At 41.4% G+C, this 26,580-nt stretch overlaps 1 protein-coding gene across 2 annotated transcripts; it reads left to right on the top strand.

Annotated features, from left to right (window-relative positions):
* Positions 1 to 17,155: 17,155 nt before the first annotated feature.
* Positions 17,156 to 26,557, top strand: henmt1 (HEN methyltransferase 1). 2 transcript variants are annotated; one of them, XM_084355589.1, is made up of 9 exons: positions 17,156 to 17,416; positions 17,687 to 17,799; positions 19,306 to 19,440; positions 19,571 to 19,753; positions 22,278 to 22,464; positions 23,830 to 24,043; positions 24,178 to 24,310; positions 24,437 to 24,588; positions 26,214 to 26,557. In XM_084355589.1, the coding sequence occupies exons 1-9, from the start codon at positions 17,333 to 17,335 to the stop codon at positions 26,318 to 26,320; spliced, it is 1,308 nt and encodes a 435-aa protein (XP_084211715.1). In that variant the 5' UTR covers positions 17,156 to 17,332; the 3' UTR covers positions 26,321 to 26,557. The 2 variants fall into 2 exon arrangements, with proteins under 2 accessions (XP_084211715.1, XP_084211716.1); XM_084355590.1 differs by having other exon boundaries at positions 17,177 to 17,416; positions 24,181 to 24,310.
* The last annotated feature ends 23 nt before the right edge of the window (positions 26,558 to 26,580 follow it).

Below are 26,580 nucleotides of genomic sequence, written 5' to 3'. Positions count from 1 at the left end.
GCCCAGATAATAGGCCCGTGCAGGGCACTAGCGCGCGCACACACACACACGTAATCTTATGAGTGACCTGTTACCCAAAGATTCCACTGGATGCATGTGTGTTGGCACGACGAGTGTACTTTGAGCAGCACTTGATTAAGAATGAATTTCACGCCAAACAACGCCACCTGGGGGTTTCATCCAGGGACCTTTTGTTTAAAGGACTATTTTTAAACCAAAGAAGGCACTCAGGTCAGTTTTACAAGTGAGGCAGAGACAGCATTTCTAGTTGCAAAAAAAGTTATTTATTAATTACAATTCAAACTCTAATGTTAAGGGGTCACTCACTGGGGCAAAAAGGGGAGCCCATCAGGGCTGAGACTTACTGGGGCAGATGTGTCCAAAACAAGGGGGATCCCAGTAACACCACACGTGAAGTAAATTAATCTCCATAAACTGTCTTCCTTAACTGACTGCCTGACCAACATCAAAAAATGGTTAAACGACAACTACCTGAAGCTTATTTCTGATAAAACAGAAACATTGATTATTGCGCCGGATGACAAAATCCCTCAGATCAGTCAGTACATTGGTGATGTTTTAGGCTCATCTGTTCAGTCAAGCCTCAGAAACTTGGGTGTCATTTTCGATTCTGCAATGTCGCTAGAGCAGCACTCCAGACAATTAATCAGAAACTGCTTTTTCCACCTGAGGAACATTGCAAAATTGAGTGACATGGTGTCAAAAGCTGAACTTGAGATGGTTATTCATGCTTTTATCTCTTCTCGTCTTGACTACTGTAATAGACTTTTTACCAGCAGCGGACAGTGAGCAGCACACAGCGAATGTGCGATCGCCCCCACAGCAGGATCAACTGATAAGGGTGGCACAGACTGTAGAAACAGCAACCGTGGGGTGGTTTGAGTCACAGCAGCGGTTTGGTGGGGAGTGGCCAGAGGATGCTCTGGCCTCAGGAACAACAAATCGCCATCACATGATAGCTCATCCTCATCAGGAGGAGAAGAAGAGACAGCGGTACCACCTGGAGGGTCGACCCCCACCACAGCCTTCAGCAGACTACGATAGACCTGCCTGGCTCTGGTTGGATCATCCCTATGGGCAATGGTGTAGACTGACCCCCCTTCCTTTGGTGCCCTCAAAACACAATACACAACCAAGGCCCACTTATCCTGGATCTTATATTGGTCATGGTTCTTCTTACGGCGTACTGCAGCAGCCTTCAACCTGTCCCGAGCTCCCTCGAAAGCCACGTGCAAGTGAGTTTGGTGCTCCTGGAGCCACTCGTGGACGCTGCCACCAACAGAATCTTGGACACGGCCTAACAGGAAATCGACTGGGAGTCTAGGCTCTTGGCCAAACATCAACATGAAAGGAGACTCACCAGTGGCTTGATGCGGGGTGGTGTTATAGGCATACAAGACTTGGGGCAGACAGGAACACCGGTCGTGCTTTCGTGACACTGGCAATGTACGCAACAGGTTGTGAAGCGTTCTATTGAAACGCTCACATTGCCCATTCCCTGACGGATGGTATGGAGCGGTACAAGACTTGAGGGAGCTCTCGAAGCTCCGGCCCAGGTCTGAATGTATCCGGGCCAGGACACCGAATTTTGAGAACCACTCAACAACTAAGACTTGAGCTACAGTGGTGGCTCGTTGATCCCGGGTAGGAATGGCCAACGTGTACTTACTGAAGACATCAGTCATTACAAGGACGTATTTCAGGCCATTACAGCTGGGCTCCAAAACAGTGAAATCAATGGCAAGGATCTCATTAGGCCGAGAAGCCAGCAAGTTAGTACCCCATGAAGGTACAAGCAGTCGGTTGACTCTCTTTGGCAACCTGGCACCTTTCACATGTCTGGCACCACTGTGCCACCTCAGCCGACATACCTGGCCAGTAACACTGCTGCCGTAGGAGCTCTAAGGTCTTCTCTACCCCCTGATGGCCATGCCCCTGGTGAACTTCAGTCAGCACATCTGCTTTTAAAGCAGCAGGCAACAACAACTGAAACACAACCTCTGCCCCATCTGAAAACCTGGCAATACAAAATACCATTCTTCTCCACTAACCGATCCCACTGCCGAAGCAACACCAAGGCTGAGTGAGACACATTCTTTTGTGCTCCTCTTTATTGGGATGTTGTTTACGCCTCCAGAAAACTAGGGCTTCCTGGATAACTGGGTCGGTGTGCTGGAGCGTGACAATGTCAGATGGGGGATGATGGGGCAAGGCTGCAACAGCCGCTTGTGTTGAACCCACCTTTTCCACCTGCAGGGCCTGCTGCAAAGGCTTAGGTGTACCACGAACCATGGTTTGCATGTCCTGTGGCTCAGGGGGATGCTGGTGAGAGAGAGCATCTGCGTTCTTATTGCTTCGGCCTGAGCAATACTTAAGTTCAAAATCAAAAGACGCCAGTTGGGCTGCCCAACGTTACTTGGTGGCCCCAAGCTTAGCAGACAACAGATGGCTCAAGGGGTTGTTGTCGGTGTAGACAACACATTTGTGGCCCAGCAGATACTCAGCAGAAACTTTTCGGTCATTGCCCACTTGAGTGCTAAAAACTCCAACTTCATGGAGCTATAATTTTGCATGTTGCACTCAGTGGGCCTCAAACCACAGCTTGCATAGGCTATGGGCCTCACCTTACCATCCTGCTCCTGTGACAGCCCCAAGACCTCCATAACTGGCATCCACTTCCATAATAAATGGAAGCGTGAAGCCAGCATAAGCCAGCACTGCTGAGGTGAGCCTGGCTTTCAATGCCTCAAAGCTACAGTGACACTCCTCTGTCCAGCGACCAGAGACTATCTGATTGGCCCGCTTGGATTTGGGACCTGCCAGTTCTGCCACCAGCTTATGCAGGGGTGCAGCCAACTTTGCAAAACCCTCTACGAAGCGGTGGTGGGCAGGCGGGGCTGTGTCTGGCCGTCCAGCCCCGCCTGCAGACACAGCCAAGCCCGCTCTCTCTCGTCCTGCATGATAGGGTCAATTTGGCAACAGGGGGCGGCTGTAGCTCAGGAGGTAGAGCGGGTCGTCTAGTAATCGGAAGGTCCCTGGTTCGAATCCCGGCTCCCCCTAGTAACATGTCGAAGTATCCTTGAGCAAGATACTGAACCCCAAATTGCTCCTGATGAGCAGCTGGCGCCTTGCATGGCAGCCTCCGGCATCAGTGTATGAATGTGTGTGTGAATGGGTGAATGTGGCATGTGTTGTAAAGCGCTTTGAGCTGTCCGAGAGGACTGGAAAAGCGCTATATAAATGCAGACCATTTACCATAACAGCAAGCCTGTCGAACACCTCTTCCAGCTGAGCTACATGCCGAGACCAGGAAGAACTGTAAATCACCACATCATTAAGATAGGCTTTACAATCTGTGACTCCCTTCAGTACCTTATTTACCAAATGCTGAAACGTAGCTGGTGAAATCATCTGGTGTCACAAAAGCAGAGATTTCATGAGCTCGCTCAGTAAGAGGGACTTGCCAGTAACCTTTTAAAAGGTCTAGCTTGGTAACAACAATGGCAGATCCCACCCTGTCAATACAATCATCCAATCAGGGAAGAGGGTAACAATCAGGCTTGGTAACAGAATTAACCCTGCGAAGGTCAGTACAAAACGGGGTGTATGATCTGACTTTTCAGCAAGCAGGCACGGGGAGCTCCATGACCTAGCACTAGGTTCAGCGATACCATGTTGCAGCATATAATCTACTTCCTTACACAAAAGCTGTCGCTTGACAGGATTCGCTCTGTAAGGATGCTGCTTAATAGGAGCAGCATCACCTACATCAATATCATGCTGAAGAATGTTTGTGTATGTCGGCACATCAGAGAACAGGGCAGGATATTTATGTATCAACTCAGTGATGTCAGAACGCTTGGGGGAAACCAAATAAGAAAGATGGACATCCAAGTTAGTCAAAATTTTAGAGTTTGGCAACCTACCCTGAGAAAATTCTGGACTAACAGTAACATCAAGATCTTCTGGAACATCATCACTGTCCTCTGAAACAACAACAGTGTCTTCACCTACATGAATTGAAGTACTCAGCACAGCAACAGTTTTCACATCCGAGCGCATGGGCTGGTTCCTCTCACAGTAAGGTTTCAACAGGTTCACATGGCATAAACGCGTTTTTTGTTTACGATCTGGAGTCTTAACCAAGTAGTCACACTCACCAACCTGGTGGTCAATCACATATGGTCCACTATATTGAGCCACTATATGAGGAACCGGTAAGTGGCAAAAGCACCAAAACTTTGTCCCCTGGTGAAAACACTCGATGCCTCGCCTTCTTGTCGTACCATCCCTTCATCTTTACTTGAGCCTTCATCTTTACTTGAGAAGTTTTGTTTAGCTAGGTCACATGCCTTAGTTAGCTTAGACCGGAAGTTGCACACAAAGTCTAGGAGGTTTGTAGGAGGAGACTGGTTTGTCAACCACTTTTCTTTCAACATTTTTAAAGGACCTCTCACAGTATGGCCGAACCCCAGCTCGGCTGGGCTGAAACCAAGGGATTCTTGGGTCACTTCCCTTGCTGCAAAAAGGAGCAAAGGGGTCCCATCATCCCAATCTTTCTCAAACTCCTTACAGTAGGCTCGCAACATTGTCTTGAGAGTCTGGTAGAACCTCTCCAGGGCGCCCTGAGACTCTGGGTGATAAGCAGACAAAGTACAATGCCGGATCGACAACTGTTTGAGCGCTTGAGAAAAAATACGAGACATGAAATTTGACCCTTGGTCTGTCTGAACAAATCTGGGAAGGCCGAACACAGTGAAGAACTTTATTAGAGCCTTAGAAACCGCTGAAGCTGTAATCCTGCGCAGGGGAATGGCTTCAGGGTGCCGAGTAGCCGTACACATGATGGTCAGTAAGTACTGGTTACCTGACTTGGTGCGGGGGAGTGGACCCACACAATCAACCAATATTTGCTCGAAAGGCTCCTCAATAGCAGGAATAGGGTGTAAGGGTGCAGGTGGGATTTTCTGGTTAGGTTTACCAACCGTTTAGCACACATGACATGTTCTGCAGTACTGCGCAACATCATTTTTCACACCAGGCCAAAAAAAATGCCTCAACACACGGTCCAAAGTCTTCCTGACCCCCATATGTCCTGCAAGACAATGATCATGGGCCAAATGCAAAATGTCAGTACGATAAGCACTTGGAACAACAACTTGAAACACACTGCTCCAATCATCCTGACAAGACATTTTAGGAGATGTCCATTTTCTCATCAACACTCCATCATTCACAAAATACCCACATGAGGCAGCTATAATCTCATCCTCAGACATAGCCTCCCCAAAAAGGGAAGACAGAGTTGCATCCTTCTCCTGTTCGAGCTTAAGTTCTTCTCGAGAGGGGAACACTTTACCAAACCCTGGTGCCTCAAGCTTTACCAGGAAGGTGTCAGAAAGCGCAATCTCAGAATCCAAGTTTTTACCTTGGTCTTTCCTAGACATGGCATGTGTAGCAACACATACTGGGAAAGTGTCTGGAAATTGCTCCTCAAGCTCATCTGGGGTTTTGACAGCTACGGGGGATGGAACTACTTCAGGGGCAGCAAGTACTCTACCCCCAGCCAAGTCATTCCCTAGGATGAAGGACACACCTTCGATTGGGAGGTATGGACAAATCGCCACAACCACCTCTCCCGAGACCAGAGCTGTTTGAAGGTTAAGAGTATGTAAAGGACAAGACGGATAACCCCCACCAAACCCCTCAACAAGGACCCTAGAGCCCAAAGCAGACCCAGATCAGAATCAAAGGAAACAAAGCCATTCATAAGAAAAGCTGAAGAGCCAGCTAACTCTCTCTTTTCAGTTGGATGTTCCATAACTGGAGCTACAGCAGGACCTTTTACAGTTTTTATCAAAGCTACGGGCTTACTGGACCTTTGTTTCCTACACAAGACAGGACAATCAGCAATGAGATGGCCAGGTTTCTTACAATAGAAACAAGCCTTCTCTGAAGAAGTGCCCCCAACAGCTGGTTTACTAGCAAAGGAGGCAGAAATGGACACAGGCTTTGAAAAATGAGATCTATGAAACAAAGCTCTTCCCTTTTGCTCACCCTGTCTTTTGTCAAAGTAAGTCTTATGGGTTAAGATGAACTCATCTGCCAGAACAGCAGCTTTATCAAGGGTGGACACTTTTTGCTCATTTATATATGTACAAATGACATCAGGCAGACAGTTTTTTAACTTTTCCAGCAGGATCAATTGTGTGAGATCCTCTTTGGTTTCAGCCTTCTGAGACTTGCACCATCTACTAGCCTCCTTTTCTTTTGCGAAGTCAACATAAGTTTGTTTGTCAAGTTTATTGAGACTCCTAAAGCGTTGGCGGTAAGCTTCAGGAACGAGTTCATAGGCTCTCAGAATAGCCCCTTTAACTGTTTCATAATTCATACCTTGCCCAATGCTTAAAGCAGAGTAAGCCTCCTGTGCTTTCCCCACCAAAACACTCTGTAAAAGCAATATCCACGTATGCTCAGGTCATTTTGAAAGTGTAGCCACACGTTCAAAATGTGGGAAATACTTCTCAACATCTTTCTCTACAAAAGAAGGAACCAGTCGAATGTTTCTAGCCACATCAAATGCAGACGAGTCAACATGAGAGGGACGCAACAAAGTAGCATGTTTAAGTTCCAGTTCCTTGAGGAAACGCTCATGCTCTAAGTGCATTTGCTTTTCTTTTAGTAACCGCTCCTCTTGCTTATCCTGTAGTTGCAATTCTTGTAAGGCCAATTCCTTCAGCCTCAACGCAAAAGCAACATCTGTTTGAGGAGGTTTTGAGAAACTTTCTTGAGAAGCTAATGGAGGCACAGGCTTTAACACAACTTTCTCAGTCAACATAGCCTTAAGAGCCTCTTTAATGTTATCTTTCAAATGCTTCTCACCACTAGCAATCTCAAAGTCATAGTAGCTGGCGAGTTTTAGGAGCTGATCTTTAGTAAACTGCTCAAGCAGCTCCTCTGAAGGTGCACTAACGAAGTTGTCAAGCGTTGCCATACTGGATAACTTCCTCACATTTACCAAAATTGGTTAACCGCACCAGAAACCTTATGCTTACCAATACACACAGTGCACACAGCACTACTAAATGTCCCATACAAAAGCAGCCAAATCACAAATGCTCTCTCTAATGGCCACCAAAGCCATGGTCACAAATATGTAGGCCTAGAAATAACCCATCAAGCTACTAATGTAGCACCAAATACTACTAAAACAAATACCATTAATCGAATGGCACCTGCTAGTAATCAAAACCTAAGGCAACTACTGACTATCAAAAGCAAGTCCCCCTGGTACCTGCCTAACCCTCACTCAACCCTAAATATCTTCCAAGGCGTGCCGGGCTCGAGGCTTCTTTAAAAGCAGAAGCTCAGTGAATCACAGCCAGATGGCTGGGAACCTGAACGCTTACCCCCACCAGAGAACATGTCTCCACCCAGAATTACCTCAAAAATAAGAAAGGCAAAAAAACAAATGAGTGAACCGATGGAGGAACTGATTACTCAGTCCGGCTGGCACACTCCCTACCTAACCAGGGAGATCACTGAAACTCAACACTCAGACACTATACTCACCGCATACTCACCAGGAGGACAAACACAGCAGCCCACAGCCACAATGCTACACAGCCCACCACTCACAGTATTACACAGTCTAGAGGAAAGCAAAAAAAAAATAGATGGACGAGATGGACGAGCCCCCAATATGTTACGACCCCGGCTCTTGGGAAGCAACACAGAAGTCAAAAAACAATCAGTGCAGCCAAAGTAACATTTATTGCACAAAAGAACAAACCATGGATAACATAGAAAACCCAAAGATGGAGGCTGGTGGCATTGCAGCAGGCCCAAGCTGCAGTGTGAGAGAGAGAGTGGGTGGAGCTACCCAGAGCTCTTAAAGGCCTCCCAGCAGGTGCCAGAGATCAGGAGGGAACACCGGGGAAGAGTTTCTGATCACCTGAAAAATTGAGAAAATAGCCTTGGACATAACAGTAGTGAAATCCCACTCCTGTCTAATTCTGTTGTAGACAGCGTTTTGTGTTACTCGTTTCTTAGCTGTATCTGTTCTGTTCTGTACTGTCTACCCCCAGTAGACCAGATCCCAACATCAGGGTCTGAATGCGGCTGATCCTCCTCAGCCCCATCAGGTGAATTGATAATTAACAAATGACTTGTAACAACTCATATCCTCTCCTTCCTCTTATTTTACTTTGATTTAATGACTTGAGATAGCTTGAGATAAGCAGGTTTGTTGATGGTGGAAGAGTGGACCGGTGGAAAGACTGCCATGGTAGAGTTCAATGTCAATTGAAGTGACTCTTGTCACTTCAAGGAGGGGCCCTTTTGTCAGGCTTTCCCCTCAGTTTTAATGAGCATATATGTTCCCTAGTTGTGGAAGTCAATTTGTTGTACGCTCACTATGTTCTGCATTGTTCATATCTCAATAGTCGTTTACACTTAAGTTCGAGGATAATATGTTTCAGGTTGCAACAGGCCATTATTGACACAAAGAAACAAAGCAAATGGACTATCAGAAATATAAGATAATAACACTTAATGTGAATGGGTTACATAATCCAGTGAAAAGAAGCAAAGTTATTGCTAAAATTAAAAGGGAAAATATTCAAGTGGCTTTTTGGCAAGAGACACTTCTCTAACTTAGAACATGAAAAACTAAAAAAGATTGGGTTCATGAACACATTTTATTCCTCTCACAAATCTGGGCGTAAGAGGGGAGTGGCAATTTACTCTCAAACAAGTTACAGTTCCAACTAACTGCTCAAATCAGAGATAAGGAAGGTCGCTATATCTTAGTCAAAGGCAAGATTGATGACAAAGAAGTCACCCTATTAAATGTATATATGCCACCAGGACATGATAGATCATTTATTAAAAAAATATTTTACTTATTAACCCTAGAGTCATCAGGAACTTTAATCTGTGGGGGAGACTTGAATATCCAATTGCAACCCAAACTTGACTCAACAAATTTACAAAAGAGGAGACAAAGTTCAGTATTCATGCGGAAAACGCTAAGGGAATTTGGTGTGATAGATATATGGAGGGATCTGCACCCCACAGAAAAGCAATTTACCCACTACTCCCCTCGCCACACAGAATATTCCAGATTGGACTATTTTTTTATTTCAACTGCAGATAGACATAGAATAAGTGAATGCGAGATAGGCGTTAGAGATGTCTCAGACCATTCATGAGTATATCTCTCTCTGCATTTAGATAATAAAAGGAAGAATATCCTATGGAGGCTCAATACCAGCTTATTGAATGATGTAAGGAATATATAAAAAGAGTTAAAAGAATACTTTCTCGACTGAAGACCAATAAAACTACGGGGTCAGACGGGTTTGTTAGTGAATGGTACAAAACATTCAAGTCTGAGTTGACGCCGCTGCTCCTCAGATGCTTTCACCACATCCTGAAGGAAGGCCGGTTGCCCCAATTGTGGAACGAGACAGTAATATCAATAATTCCTAGGGAAGGCAAGGACAAGGGAGAATGCAGTTCATATTGGCCAATATCTATTTTGAATGTGGACTAACTATTTGCCTCAACTATGGCCAAAAGGATAGAACACACAGTCTCTGAAATGATAGACCCAGATCAAACAGGGTTTGTCCGAGAAAGACAAACACAGGACAATATTAGACGAACACTCCATGTGGTAGACTATGTGGTCAAGGAAAATATAAGTGCAACGCTGATCAGTTTAGATGCAGAGAAGGTGTTTGACTCGGTTGGGTGGAGTTGTCTTTACCAAGTACTGCAACGTTTTGGCTTTAATGAAAAATCTGTTCAATGTATTAGATCATTTTATTCAAACCCCACTGCTAGAAAAAGAATCAACAGTCACCTGACACAACCCTTTGCGCTCTTTATAGAACCCTTAGCTCAGGCAATAAGGGAGGACCCAGAGATTAAAGGATAACTACCGTTTTTTACAACCTGGACCTTATTTCTAGCAAAATATATGATCATTTACTCACCCAGATGTAGCGCCGATATATCCGTATACTGCGAGTGATGGGGCACCGACACACAGCCTCTATATAACGCATTATCTGCCACGAAACTAGTTCATTTCACCAATATTTTGTTATGATACGCTAGTGCTATTCCCCTCTGAGTCCGGGCTCGTCTGTTATCAACATCCGGGGTCAAACTAGCAGTAGCAGCTACAGGTAAACAAGCCGGTCAAAACACAAGAATCAAAGGCATGTCAAATAACACAGTATAGATTCTTCTGTTTTAATCGACTCATCAGGTATTTGCATGTTTTTTGTAACTGGGGTTAACTTAGTACATAGTTCTGTCTTAATTAATTGGTATTTGAAGGTACTTTGAAATTAATAGTGGGAGATGGTCTGAAGGGGGGAAAAGTGAGGCATGAATTATTAAACTGAAAGCACAAATTGTTTTTTGTTCTACATGTCACCTCCCGTTCCCCTTAATTATGCCCAACAGTCTTGTGATGAAAGTATTCATTTAGCTTTTTAAAATACAACAACCATTTCACAGCAATGTTTTTAGCATCACATTTGCCTTCAGTACTGTATTATCAGTGCTTCAAAATGTTGTTTTTTTCTGACAACAAGTCCATGGCTCAGGGTCAGTACTTCTGTTACAAAATCAACACACTGGCAGGATATGTTGAGGAAACTGCATGTTCAATATTTGATCTACACCAAGGCTGGAACTTCATCATCTTCACTGGGAAAGGTTGCATCAAAACAGTGGTTCACATCCTGAAATTGTTTTTTTGCTGTCATTTATTTAGTTCAGTATATTGCTACAAAATTAAATAAGTTTATGTCACAACACTGTGCACACATGAGTGTTGTGTTTGACTGTCTGCATTCAAAATGTGTGTGAATGTAATGCAGTGTGCAGTTGAAAAAAACAACATTTCACCATCAATTCAACTAAATTCTCTTTCATAATTCATCTTTAATAATTTAGTTAATACACATTAATTGCTTATCTCTACATTAACTTGGCCTCACAGGAGCCTGGCTGTACTATCTGAAGGCTGACAATGACTTTAACTGATTTTCTAAACCACGGGTAGAAAAAGGCATAGATCAGAGGATTAAATGTGGAGTTACAATAGAACAGCCAAAGTTGGACTGATGAATCTACAATTGTGTCCTGTCCTGCTTCAGAAGTACAGTATACTGGAAGGATACAAAGTACAAACACAAGAAGGATAACACCAAGAGTTCTAGCAGCCCTCATCTCAGATCTCTTAACAGTCACAGTATTTGATCTGAGAGCTGAAATTTTAGACCGCATGACACGTGCCTGTGACACAGCTACCATGAACACTCTCATATAGAGAACTATGATGACAGTAAGAGGGCTGAGAAAGGTGACCAGCAAGTCTACTGCCCCGAAAATGTAGTTCATGACAAAAACACAATCTTGATAGCAGGAATTCAACAAATCTATCTGTGACAAGTGATCTTTCACTGTCATTAAGCTGTAGGCAACCGAACAGAACCAACACAGAGACACACAGATTTGAACTCTTCTTGGTGTTATCAAGGAAGAATAGCGCAGAGGGTAACAAATAGCCACATAACGGTCCAGTGATATGAGCACCATGCTCCCAAAAGAGGCAGAAGTGAGGATGAAGCTAAAAAGGTAAAAAAGAGCACATGAATTTGTATCCAGAAACGTACAGGATTGCAACATGATGATTTCAGGTGGCATCACTACAAGGCCCACCAGCATGTCAGACACAGCTAGACAGAGGAGGATGAGATTGGTGGGGGTCTGGAGCTGCCTGGAGGAAGAGATAATGATTAGTGTCTCATGTTCAGTTCAAGTGAGTTTACACCACAGCAGTCAGTGTGAGAATACGGACAGAAAGTGGAAAGTGAAATTTCATTTTCAGCAACATGAAAACCAATTTCTACATAGCATACATGCCAAATAAAGCACTATTTCATTTAGACCCAAAAAGTCCTGATATCTTTGACCCATCTAAGTTTTTCAAAAACACAGTCAATAGAGGTGCATAGAAGGTGGAATAAGAAATTAAGTTGGTGTTTGTAGCATAGAATAAACATCATCTGTCATATTTCAAGAAAAGTGTCAGTGCCTGAAGTGGGAGATAGAGATGATGACCAACAAGTTGAGCACCACAGTGAGCAGAGAGATGCAGGACAGCAGTGTTGTGATGACCATGGTTCTGGGAGTAACAGGCATTGACCTGCAGGAGGTGTTGAGGGGGATACAGAGGTCAGCTGCTTTCAGTGTCTCCATGACCATCAGAGAAAGTGTGGATCTGAACAGAGACCTGCTGAGGTCTCGCAGCCCTCTGGTGAACTTTTTCATGAGGTGAGATATTTATCTTCTTCTTTTCCATCATCTTTCCTCTTGCTCTCTCTCTCTCTCTCTCTCTCTCTCCTCCACTTGCTCCTCTCCACACACACTCCACAACAACTCTTCCATTACATCATTCACTCTCACACTTGATTTTTTTTCCTCCCTACATCTCCCTTCCTCTGTCAAGCTACCAATGCAACGCAACTGATTCCCATCTCTCCCATCTTGTTTTTCCTCCATATAATTATTTACCTAGTTATTGCTTCAACCTTATCTTCCAGCCATTGTATGATTTTACATTGCCAAAGATAAATATAAAATGTAGAGTACTTTCAATAGAAGGACATATTACCAAATTGTCCCTTTCTTCTGTTTATTATCCACAGTACAGGGACACTGTATTTGGAAGATGTTGTTCTTGAATATTTTAAATGTAATATTTCAATGCTGTGAGCACCTAAAGATTCATGTGGCAGGCCAAACAATTTAATAGCCTGGCAAAGATTGACACCTCCTGCGCTATACAATCCAGCTAACTGCCATTTTTAATCCCTTTTAGCAAAAGAACCCAAATGCAAGACATAAAGACAGGTTGGAAAATAACGACGCAAGCTTCAAAGTGAACATCTAATAAAAAAATTACTCACTTTTTCAGTGCTTGTAAATATACATTTGGGTATCTTGACTACCTAACAGCCCACAAACTGGGAAATAAGACATCCCAGTAAGTGTTTTTATGGGCTGCCAAGGTCAGAAAACATGAGATTCAGCATGCAGTTCAGATTTTGGTCTACTTCTTATGTAAAGAGGAGTCTCATTTGAATAATACTGCCCCAAATCTGAGTATCCCCGGTAATGGCTTGAGTGCTGGTGGAAGGTCCACCATTGACTTTCTCATAACGAGGGACCACTAGCGCTAGTTTTATGTTGAGCAACTGCTCTGTTGTTTGCTGCACTGGGAAGCACTTTTTTAACGAGGTACCATGGCTACCATGGCGAAACCGCAGGATATTTTTTAACAAGAGCCGTGTCAGTACAACGCTAAGCACGGGAGCTACTCTTTTACCTCTTTTGTGTGTGTGTGTGTGTGTGTGTGTGTTGCTGCTGTGTGTACATTTAGTCGCTAGACTAAAACTCATGACCATGACAGTACCCCCCTTTCAAGAGACAGCTCAACAAAACCAAAGTTATCTGGAGGAAAAGGGGAACTGGAGAGGATGACTTGGGGGCTGGACAGAGTTGTGGCACTACAGCCGTTGGGAAACTCACCGAGAAAATACACAGGGACTAATTGATGAATTAGAACACAGAACAGAGGCAGAAAAAGACAAAGACAAAAAGTATTAAGCAAAACATGGCACACAAGGAGAGTCTCTTTCAACATAAAACAGGAAATAAGTAAACTAAAACTCATGATCATGAAAGATCCCCCTTTCAAGTGACGGCTCAGCAAAACCAAAGTTATCTGGAGGAAAAGGGAAACTGGGGAGGATGGCCTGCGGGCTGGACAGAGATGAAGCTGGAGACCAATGAAGGGCAACAAAAGGCAGGGCCCAAGGGCGGTCGTAGGGGTTCAAGACACAATACCAACAAATCATCTGTCAACTGGCAGATGCAAGCAACCTAATAAAGGGGGATTCTGTGACATCACAAGACGCTTTGTGGAAAACCGTTAAATCATGCTGTGATAACATGAGTCATTAGGTTTTGCACAAACCTGTGGAGGCCATGCCAGCTCTAGTGTAAGCTTCCATTAAAGCAAAATGGGGACATAAGATAATGTGATCATGGACATTTTTCACTCAAATTGTGAAGCTGATATTATCATTTGTAATGAGATAAGTAGTATGTATTTTTTGGCATATAGTAATAATTGAAAACATCTGTATCATATTTTTGTAAGGTATTTGTCTGTTGGGCATAAAAAGACTACACTCTTTGTAAACCACATTGTTATGAATAAGACTGCAGCAGATGCAGTGTACAGTGCTGCTGTAACATGTGTTCGAATTTCATATGAGTTCAGCTTTAGATGCAAATTAACTTTAAAAGTTCAGCCGTAGGAGTGTACAAGTGTTCATCATGTGTCTACTGAAAGTCACAAACTTAAATGTGGTACAAGAAAATTTTAAGTGGTTATCAAACAGTCTCAATTTAATATGGATTCCTCTATATGACCTACAGCACATAAGCAGATGAGACCATCAGCGAGAAGGCTCATGTTGTCATGGTCTGTTGTCCACTTACTTTGCATTGATCCATGATATTGGCCTTATAACCCCATTTTGGAATAAGTGGATGAAACACTAAATAACCCATACTGTTTTTGGGACACAAAACTTCTGTTTCCAAACTATTACATCATGTTTAGATGAGGAGAACTGCACAGTGTGTTTATGTTAAAAGATATTTTCTTAACACCTTTGATTGGAGGCATGTCCCTGTGGTTTGAGACACCATTATTTATCAAGAAGGTGTTAACAGGCTGCCACGCAATAAGGTACACAAATTGTGGTATAATGACACGTTGTTTCTCACTGAAGGGAATATCATATTCTCTTAGGCATTGGTCCGCTCAGGCAGGGAGTTTGTGTGTATGTGGTGCAGCACAGTGTGAGCTGATTGATGTAAATCTGGTATGAAGTATCTCTTCTCTTACTTTTAGGTTGTTTTATTCACATGGTCCCTGGAAAAAATAAAATAAAATAAAATAAAATAAAACACAAACTATAATTTGAAACCCGAAAAATTCTACAGTGGACTCAAAATAAGTATAAGAATAAGAATCAAAATAAGTTTGAGCTTCACAGGGCAGAAATCAAGGCCCTGGTTCCACACAAAACAACATTCAAAAGGAGGTTAGGAGCAAAATAAATAAATAAATTTTAACAAAACAATAAATCACAGCCATTCCCGTGGCTCACTGAGGCTGGTGCTAAGAGCTACATGCTGACATGTTCACAATGAAAATGTTAACAACAACAATGTCAAGAAGGTGCTATGTTTAACATGTACACCATCTTAGTTAAGTGCTAAACACAAAGTATCAGAGCTGATTCAATTAACTAGTCGATACAACAAAATGTTGATTGCCAGAAAAATAACTATTCTGATTTTGATGATTACTCTGCAAAATACCCCAAATTCCCTTCTTCCAGCTTCTTAATTGTGAGAATATGTTGCTTTACTTTGACTTGTGTTATAAGAAAACTGAATGCCTTTGTTTTTGAGTGTTGGCAAGACAAAACAAGACTTTAAATGACATAATCTTGACCTTTAGTTAATTGTGATGGGCATTTTTAACCTCTTTTTGGTCAAACAACTGTTCAAGAAAATAAACATATAGATGGATATAAATATAAATTAAAATGTTGACAGTGTTGTACTCTTGCTTTATTAAATCTGTTTTAACCTTCCATTTTATGTATTGGTTTGGGTCTTGTTTTTTGAAAAATAAGAACAGATAAGATTAGAGAATCAACTGAAGTAAGCACTTATCGGTCCCTGCTGCTATTGGGCTGTTACATTTACAGTTATAATAACATTAAACACCTTGTTCTGTTTTGTTTCTCCTGTCAGTTGTTTGTTTGCGGATCAGTGTTGGTACTACTGTCAGCCTGATATGTGGACTTGTGACTTTGTCATTGTGACTTTGACTTGAAGTCAGCTTGAGTCACTGTTCTGATGACCTGCAATTTGACTTGGCAGTAAAAAAATAACTCGAGACTCTACTCGCACTTGGACGTTAAAGACTTATCTTGAGACATAATGACTAGACTTGTCTGTGTTCATTTTATGTTTTCATTTAAGCCTTTTAGGTTTTTTGATTCTGGCTGTTAGTATCTGCCTTAAAGTGATGGGGAGGGAACATTGTTTTGATTGAAAAGGAATTAAGAAACAGAGAAGCATTATACATTTATTTGTTTTTTGTGTGATTACATTTATATCACTGAATTTGAATAATTACTGTATGATATAAATGCAATTGATCGTCATAATTTTTGAACAGGTAAGATAAACTGGCCAATTATTAGACAGGTACTAATACCTTGTATTTTGTCTTTATAAAGACCAGATACGGCAGATATGACTGCAGTATCTAGGGAGAGGGGAAAGTGACTTGACTTGCCTTAACTAAAGACTCGACTTGACTTAACATCATCTATGTCAAGAGCGTCAAAGGCTTGGGAATTGTTTGAGACTTGGACCAAATAACTTGAGTCACTCATCTGCTGCTGGCTGTGCAAAAAAAGCCTGTCAGGAAAAGACCGAACATTGATACATTTCCGTACAATATTCCATGACAATCTGCAGGTAAATCTTGAAAGCTCAGGTGTTCCACACCAGAATCATCCGCGTCACCATCAGACAAATCCTACACCTCATAGTTTTGTCTGACTAATGCATTCAACAATCTTTCTATTGACAGAGAAAGTGCCATGTAAATGTATCACATAACAATAAAAAGAATTAAATCAATATGGGCTAATTTGTACTACATGAAAAAACTATTTCCACTCTTGCAAACTGTTGATTTCTTCATAAATATTCCCAAGCTATGTTATCTTTCTTTACACTTTCAGTTTGCATTACCCAAAATGACGGCAGCCATATTGTTTTTAAACTGATTAATGGGTGGTGGTGTAGCGATGACGTATTTTTGTAGTCTAACCCGGTTTTCTTGACACAAAGTATATGGGATTTTGGAATATCGCCGAAAATAAGCTCTGTGGCAAACCAAATTTATGATACTGACACATTCTGGTCAGCAGGATAATGTTCACAGATGAACACCACTTTTGTGATTTTCAAACCGTAAAATAAATCCTGCACAAATATGTAAATCACCGGTGACCGTCCAAAAGAAGTCAACGCGTCAGCACTCAATAACAACAGCGCCCTCTGTGGTCCGGCGGGGTTGTACACGTCAACGTTAGCCAGAATTTGCAGGATTAAAACGTTAAAGATGGAGCCAATGTTCAGTCCGCCGCTTCACAGGCAGAGACACCATTATGTCATCGACTTTGTCAAGAGGAACAAACCACTTAAGGTAGCTACTATCTTCATGGGAAACACACTGAACTCTTTAACTTCAAAGCCAACGTTTGCTGACGGTCTAAACGGTCATTCAAAGGCTAATTAACGTCTTCACCGAAACAATTAACGCTAACTAACGTCGCAGTGCTAACGTTAGCTTAACGCCGATTGTCCTTCATAATGTTTTTGGTTCATTGCTGTGATAACTTTCACATTGCGCTCGGTTGTTGTACTCCCTCCAGCCAAGACTAGCTTTATTTCTCACACAGTTTGTCCTTCTCAGGTGGTGGACTTGGGCTGCGGCGAGTGCAGCCTTCTCAAGAAACTCAAGTTTCACCGTGAAATTGAACTTCTGGTTGGAGTGGACATCAATGGTGCCAAAGTAAAGAAACATATGTATGTACAGTAGCTTTTTGTGTTCAAGCAAGCCAAGATGTGACTGAAGAATTAACAACTGGTAATGTGTCAGGGCTGGGCACATGGTTGAAATCAGCTTAATTTTATTCTCCTGCCCTGGTCAAAAAATAGGACATGATTTTCAACTTTTCTGATAGAATCCTTTTAGGAGTCCCATACATTTCTAGGAGTCCTATAAGAAAAAGGTTGTTTCTTTTAGGATTTCTCAGTCCTATTGGAAATCTGTTTTAATCTATCAGTTCCAGTTATATACCTTGTAGACTTTATATCCCCTTTATCAGAAACGATAGGTTTGGTTCTTTTTTAAAAACTTCTTGGAAGACCTGATTTAATTTGTACAAGAATTAGCTATATGACTCTTACTTCTTATTCTAAATCTTATTTGACTATGATGGATTCTTGTATAATTATGTTAAGGCAGCACTCTGCAAATAGCTTGTTGAAAATGCCCTATAAAACTAATGCATGCATGGTTCAGTGTCCTATTATTCTGCATGTGCCATCTAATGGTTTCTGTTAATCATTAAGAAATCATCACCTTCAAAGGATATTCGGTGTAGGGTCCTATGGTGTTATGCAAGCTCTGCTATCATGATATTAGGACATGGCAAAACATGGGGAATGCATGCAGAGCAGAAGCAAAAAGTCGATTTAATGGATGAGTCTGTCAACAGGAAAGTAACCAGCATCAGTGTTGAAAATCAGCTGCTGCATTTGTGTGTTTTCAATTTAAATGAATATGTAAGATTTATAAGATATTTCAAAATACCTTTCAACAGTCCGACCAACAGAATATGGATTGGACATTTTTAATGTTCCTCTTTGACATCGCAAAGATTAAACAATTTGTTGCTCAATCTGGAAAAAATAATTAATAACGTAAATAAAAATGATTTGCAGCTATCAAGCAGCAAAAAAAGTTGCAGCATGATGTGTTTGAGTTAATTTGCCTTACTTGACATTGCATGTCCTGTGATGTGCCTATTGTTGTGTATGCAGTTGAAATGATTTATAGTGCAGCCCCTGTCATATAATTTTACTTACGGTTGATAAATGATGTAATTGTTATCACCCAGCCCCTTTATACTTAAATACAATTTGTTGTTATTTACATGTATTAATCACTTTATAATTGGCCATATGTGAGCGGATTGTAACATGACTTGAAAAATGAGACCTTGTCTCTTTTGGTTGCCTTTACAAGCCTATGGATGATTTGGTGTAAGATGTTTAATGCTTCTCAAGTGTGGATTTCTTTATGAAGGACAAACACTTGATCTTAGAGATGGTTTCTTAAAAGTTTTATTTCTAGGATCCAAATTGAATATGAGTAGTTTCTCTTGCAGCACCCAGAATTTTTAAAATTATGTGAAACATAAAAACATTTTAGGTATTTGACTCCTCAATAACAGTGTGTTTTGTTGTTGTGATAATTATGACTGTGTGGATTGATGGTAAGTACACTGTGCTTTTATGTTCCCGCAGGCATGGTTTAGCTCCCCTGTCAACTGACTATCTGCAGCCAAGTTTTGATCAGCTGCGCATTGAGCTGTACCAGGGCTCAGTCACACAGAAAGACGTCCGCCTCAGAGGTTTTGATCTGGTGACCTGTGTGGAGCTGTAAGGGGCTGTTGAAGTTTTCTTACCATTTCCACGTTTACCTGGCCTTTCTTTCTATCTGTGTTGTTTCCATCTCTCCGTCCCTCTGTGCCATTACTTATCAACATCTTTCCTCCCTGGGTATCTGCAGCATAGAGCACCTCACTCTTGTTGATGTGGAGGGCTTCTCTGAGGTGGTGTTTGGTTACATGACCCCAGCTACGGTTATCGTCAGCACCCCAAACTCCGAGTTCAACCCCCTTCTGCCTGGACTGACAGGTTTCAGGCACAGTGACCACAAGTTTGAGTGGACCAGAGCTGAGTTCCAGTCCTGGTATGCCATTTTTAAGGATCCAATTTCAGGCTTTTTTGACTGTAGCTGACAGCACAATGATTGCTGAGAGTGTGTTAATGAAGATGTAGCAACAGATTAATATTTGATATGCTCTCAAAAACAACTGATAAATCCTCAGAGCTACCAGCTTCCCTTACCTTATTTGCTGTTGTGACACAAAATCTTATTTTAAATAACAGTAAAATAATTCTTTTGCCTTTTTTGATTACAAGGACAGATTATAATCCTTCAGCATTTGCACAAAGATTTTGAATATGCTGTATTATGAGGCTGGAGTAGATTATATTATATTAATATTGCTAGGGAGTCAGTTGACAAGAACAGCAACCTTTCTACAGTTGTCTTGATGCTTTAGGCTCTGATAACTTTAAAGCTGAGTAAAGTCTTTCTATGTATGTTACTAGAAGCGTCGGAGCCCTTCTCTGCTTCTCTCCTGAGCTCATTTCTACTGATTTTAATATCCAGTGATTCACTAACTCTGGTACGAGCTCCACCTGGTGGTATGCAATAGCTTCTGAAATTTGCACTCCAAACTGACCCAAGACCCTTTCATTAAATAACATTTTATTACAGACAAAAGTTATATATACACATCACATTGCGTTAAGAGGAATTTGCGTTAATGCGTTTACTTTGACAGCCCTAGTTGAAATAGTAAAAATTTTGAAATAAAATTTGTTTGCGCTTAGCTTTGTTGGGTGAACATGACATGACATGATGTGGCGTATATGTCCATGTGATGAAATGAACTACTAAGCTAAGGAGCTCAGTCAGATTCAGACTACTCAGTCGCTCATTAAAAACCAGTAGCCCCATTCATACTGCCCTTTGAGTGCGGAGATCCTCCGCCAATTCTCCGCTTCCTCCTTTATGTGAAAGTCTCAGATGCAGCGAGGGGTGAAATTTCGCTGCACCTCTGAGGTAGTATCAGAGCCGCAGCATTGGCGAACCGTACCTGTGTGAATGGATAAGCCAGCGGCACGGAGCGGGGGCGTGTCAATCTGATGGTGTTGGTGTCTGATAACTAAACAGATCTTTCACTCAACAAAATAAAGAGAAATGTCACACAAAGCAACGTTACAGGACCAGACGACAGTAATGTAGTAACTGGTAATGTCTTTCGCAACTTATATGAGGAAAAAAATACTGCAGTTATACATGGAGTAGTGTCTGTCATCCTGTCTGTCCTACCGACTCTTCGTCACATTTCTTCCTGAAAAACAGCGTCTGACCCCGGCAAAAAACTTTAACTCACCAAGTGTTTGTCTCCTTCCACTATTGTGTTGTTGTAGTTACTGTCTTGAAAAAATCTCTGCAACGTCAGCTCTCCAGACCGAGACTTCAGTGAACTTTCCCCCAGAAAACAGCCTCCCTCCCTGCGATTGAGAGAGTCAGCCAGCGTCCTGTTTACTGATGGCGATTATGTAATCATGTAATTTTTTTTCCCGATCACACCGCTCATGGATCTAAGTCATGCATATGTATATTATTTTTAACGTGGCCTGTGCACCACTATTCCACACGGTCTGCGACCTGCAAATCACTGCACAACAAACCCTACAGAGCACACAATGACAGTGTAGGTGACTGTGTCAATGCCTGTCCAAAAAAACGCAAATGTCAATAAATCGTCCAAATCTGCACGTTGTCGGCCTTATATCTTTGTCATGAAGGTCAAACGCAGTGTGGAGATCACTGTTAGCTGTGGCGTTGAGTGCGCAGCCGCTAGGTTGACTTGTGACGCAACATGTTACCAGAAGTAATCGTTCCCAGCTGTACTTGGTATGTAGTGGTACATGGTACATGTTCTGAAAAGTTTGGTAACCTCTGCCTTAGACAATATGTTAAACTGTTTCAGGCCCTTAACAACTAATTTGTTTTATTTATTACCTCCAAATCCCCCTGTGTCTGTTTGTTGGTTTTTCAGCATGATTACACGTCTACGAAACAGATCACCACAAAACTTGTTGCAGGATGGGTCTCTGCCTAGGATAGATTCCATTAACTCTTGGTGTGGATCTGGATAAAGAGATGGATCCAATAATTTTTTTCTCACTTTCTTTTACATTGTGAGACGTGTTCCTAAATATCTCAGGGAATAATGCATGGATATTGATTAAAAAAAATTAGGTGTATTTAGGTGGCTGGTATCTATCTATGAGTGAGTCCAAAAGGGGACGGTTGGGCCTTGGCAAAGGTTTGCGCTCTGTTTTGATTATATTACACTATATGTATATGTGTTTCCTTCCATAGTTTAAGTTGTCTAGCCTCTTAATGTTATTATCGGTGGGGTGGGGGTTATCTACCAGCCCAAACATGCTGATATAGTGAATTGTCAAAGCTGTGGTTACAAATTGAGAAATAAACTTTGTTTTAAAAAAAAAAGAAAAAAGATGATTGCAACAGGAAATGTTCATAGTAAATCCACCCTAAAACACATCAGCGTTGTTAAAAAACAATAAAGATTCAAACTGAATATTGTTAACATTGCATTCCTCCTCAGGGCTCTGAAGGTGTGTCTGGAATACAGTTATGAGGTGGAGTTCACTGGTGTTGGAGAGGCACCGCCAGGCCAGCAGCAAAGTGTTGGCTACTGCACCCAGATTGGTGTTTTTCAGCGGCTCAGGAGTAGAGATGGCTGCAACATGTTGTGTGGTGATGATGCCCAGGATGTGTTTTCATACACACTGGTAAGTAGATTTCTGAGTTGTGCAGCATGTTGACCCAGTGTTTTAAGACTAATTTTCAGAAAATTCTTAAGCAAATGCTTTAAACTAAACACATAATTTCAATCAATAACTTTCTATTCAATATCTCTTTATGTCTCTGGATTACTTTAACTATTTTTAAAGTACAAAACACATCCATTCCTGAACAAAATTTCAAATTGATGATATAATCAAGTTAAATGTGCAAAAAATGGCTTCAAGTCAAATCCTTCTTTTAACCATCTTGGTCTTTGTGCCAATCAGAATGCCTCCTTCGTAGGGAGCAACTTGTTATAACAATTTAGTCATATAACTGTTTTCTGTTTATTATTCCTAACAAAGAGGGAAAAGGAATCCTTAATATGACCATGTATTGATAAACTTCAACAAGTCCCCTGTATTTTCTAAATCATATTGTGAAGTAATAACTCAACAAGTGGACAGATCCCCTCAAACAAGCGCTAATTAGTCTTGAGAGAGTAGAAGGAATACAAATTGACTGGCACAGAAAACCAGGAAAACAGTTGTGAGTTTTTCAAAAGGGACATTAAGTAATCTGTTACCTTTTGTCGACCTCTGCTGGTGAACATCAGCAAGTATAACATCAGTAGTTATGGGCACTGCCCCCTTAAAAATAGAAAACTGCTATTAACATAAAGTCAAAGTAGAATCATAATTCTAGATGAGTAACTAGTTGGTGAGAGTTGGGTTTCAAAGGACTGTGATCTTAGTTTTGCAGCTTCAAGTTATAAAAATGTGACAGGCAAGAAAAAACGTCTTTTAAAGTCCAGATGTTTCACATTTGGCTAAGTAATACTTGACTTACTGTTATAGCAACCATATCAAGCTCTAGATCAGGGTACTCAAACTTATTCTTCAAAGGCCCGTATCTGATTTTTATTTACGGTCAGGGGTCTGCTATGAATGGTGATAACAAAATAACATTTAATCAAGTAATTATCTGTCACATCTCACATCTTTAGTATTTAATTAAGAATGTTGCAGTAAAACAACCTAAACATTTTCAATGATAGACTGCATTGGCATCTGTTATACAAGAATATAGTTAAGTTTGCTGATAACAACAATTATATAAGATAGATTTTAATAGAATTTAAAAAAATCTGCCTATAAAGACATGTACAAGACAATCTGAAGATGTTGTTGTGATAATAAAATGTATTTTAAAATGGAAAAAAGACTTTGAGAAGCTCTGCTCTAAAGTTGCTGTTTATTTTAATCCCCGAGTGCTGTGGGGAAGTTAAAATCTCATTAAGGGGTCTCAGTCAGTAAAGGCTTCTATGGTAATCCGATAAAGAGACGTCTTTATATCTGTTTCTATATCAGCTGTATACTGTCAACTACCCCAGCCTGCGTGACAACAACATCTTGCGAAGGGTCCTGGTGAGTGAGGTGTTGTACTGGACAGAAAAGCTAAAGACAAGATGGATGGAGGAGAATACTGGAGAGAGGGATGACGCCTCTACACTGTGCCAGACTGAGGGAGGAGTGGAGAGATGTCTCAGAGCATTAGAGCGATGCATGGATATGGAAGAGACAGGTGGACATACCAACAGTAGTTCACAATATAAAATAGAAGCCGATTTTGAAATGACAAGGGCCAGCAAATGTCAGTGAGGTTTTTCTTAGTTGTGTGTTTTGTCACTCTCTCTTTAAAAAAAACATACCTCACAGCAGCATGTGGAGCAGAGAGGAAACATGTAATGGAGCACTGTGGTGGAGCCGCGTCAGAGGCCCAGGAAGGACAGGATGAAGAGGCGTCTTGGACAAACATCCAAGAAAATCAGGAGTCTTGCAAACTGCGCAGGTGTGTTTCCTTGAGATGAGGAGGAACGGTATGGACGTGTCAAAACAAGGCAGTTTGTGTCGTGTAGATTCTGGCATCACAGCTATGGTCCCCTATCGTAATTTCATCTTTTTTGTGTGCTGGTAGGTGTGTGTCTGTACCTCTGGCTGTGCTGTGGTCCTGTTGCCCCAAAATCGGTACCCTGAGTGGAAGTCTCAATAATCTCAGACATCTCCTGATGGGGGAACCGGAAGTTAAGCTGAGCCAGGACGGCTCTGCTGTGCTTGTGCAGGTGCAAGGTACTTTAAATATTTGAACACTTTCTCATCTGTTAAATGTGTAAAACCTAAACATTATATAAGATGTGCAAATTAATAAGTAAGTTAATCTTCTAGTGGTGGAAAACATTTCCTTTCCACTGGTCATTTATTTTTCACTTTACAACACAAGTGAAATTTAAGATGTAGCCCCTTTTCACTACACAGACAGACGCAAACATACAGAACATTTATACAAATATTTAAATGTAGAATAAAACAGATATAAAAACAAATAAATCTAGTTATTTATTTAAATGTATACTATTTGAGCATTAACTTTTCAAAGCAGAGGTAATACTTAATGATGTATCAGTACTTTGCTTCAACATTGCAGAAATCACAAGCAAAGCCTGTAACATCACACTGATGAGCACATATTATTGAAAACTATGTGACACTTCTTTGATACCAGCTGTAAACTCTGCAGTCCCTTTATACAAACATATCATTTACTATGCAGTACCAAATGCAATACCAAGGGTTTGCCCAGCAGATGACGCCAGTGCTTCATAAAAATGGTTATGAAGGTTATGATGCTCCATAGTAGTGAAATGATTCACAAGGCTTCGGCCCTGTTCATATTTGAGATCAACAATGCATCCCGAGTGATGTGATCACAAGTAGACGGGTCTAGGTACAGGTGTGAACACCCCCAAGATGCATTGAGGACCCATTTGAGATCCAATCCCTCAAACCACATTAAGAGGTTGTGTGTGACATATGTGACCACATTCTTTTACAGTGTGCACGCACATGGAGATTATTTGGGGTCTCTCAACCTGCCCAGACTCCCCTATTAATCGAGTGATTTTTAAGAGATTTTGCATAAAGAGAAACTTAAACTTTGTGAAACAGTTACAGAAAACTCTGTATCATGGGTGCCTTCTGTAAATTTGGCAGTAAATGCAATGGTTTATTTACTTGTACAAAGTGTCAGTTTGTCGTGGCGCTGCAGTACCAGTACCAGCCTGGCTGTGCATCATACCTCCCAACAGCTGTTTGAACACAGTTTCAACTGATTTCACCAGTTGCACAAAATGTATTAAATATGACATTTTGATGGTAAACATGTCAAACATTACAAATAAAGTAAACCGTAACTAATAAAGGCTTCTTCTTTGTCTGTGGGGAAAGTCACCAGACCCTCCAAAAAACAACGCTCAATTTTGAGATTTTCAGAATTTTGAACTATTTGAGCCTAATTGTTTATTCAGCAAATGTTCATGAACATAGGTTTCTTTCTTTGTGTAAAAAATGTTGTATTGGTTTGATTCAGTGATGTGGATGTACATTTGCATATAGAGCTGGAAGGTGAGATCCAATCACAAGATGTCACTCAATACCCATTTAATGCCAGGTGTGAATTAATGGGCTTAAAGCTGTCCACTTGTGATCAGATCATTCAGGACGGATGGTAATAACAAATGTGAACAGCCTATTGGTTTCTCCAATTACCACTCTCAACAACTCCGCTCATTGAACTTAGAAATACATCATCAGCTGACTGTACATTGTTTTTTTCCTGCTCTTGTGCTGATCTCATGTAATTGATAACTGAATGGTTACCTGTGTTTGTGACACTGGTCATTTATTTGTGTTTTTAGACCTTGTGGAAGAGGATCAGACTGATTGGGAGGACAGCGGGTATGCAGAGGCCAGTCTGTGCTCACACAGTGCTGAGCAAGAGGAAGACTGGGAGGCAAATGTTTGATGGGGAAGACACGGTCTTGTTGGGACAAGTAGGTTACTTGTTCAAAATGATCAAGGACAATCACAAGAGAAAAAATGGTGACAAGTGTTAAGTTAAAGAGTTGCACTAAATTTGTTTAAATTTCAGCTTTTGATCAAGATGATTTTGATGGTTTGTATGAACCACAGCTGTTTCAGTTGTTAAACAAAATGTCTTGAGGCAGGTCGATGAAAATAAAATATCAGTTGGCCTGTAAAATTTCTCCATATTGTGGTCATTGT

The sequence above is a fragment of the Pagrus pagrus genome (assembly GCF_965226575.1).
Source record: "Pagrus pagrus genome assembly, chromosome: 6".
Classification (NCBI taxonomy): domain Eukaryota; kingdom Metazoa; phylum Chordata; class Actinopteri; order Spariformes; family Sparidae; genus Pagrus; species Pagrus pagrus.
The sequence above is the reverse complement of the archived record's forward strand: the minus strand, read 5'-3'. Positions and strand labels throughout refer to the sequence as shown.

Excerpts from the sequence above, each read along its gene's own strand:
- henmt1 (XM_084355589.1), top strand. The coding sequence starts at position 17,333 with ATGGAGCCAATGTTCAGTCCGCCGCTTCACAGGCAGAGACACCATTAT. Across the intron at positions 17,417-17,686 it reads AGAGGAACAAACCACTTAAG|GTGGTGGACTTGGGCTGCGG; the intron begins GTAGCTACTATC and ends TGTCCTTCTCAG. Across the intron at positions 24,311-24,436 it reads GAGTCTTGCAAACTGCGCAG|GTGTGTGTCTGTACCTCTGG; the intron begins GTGTGTTTCCTT and ends GTGTGCTGGTAG.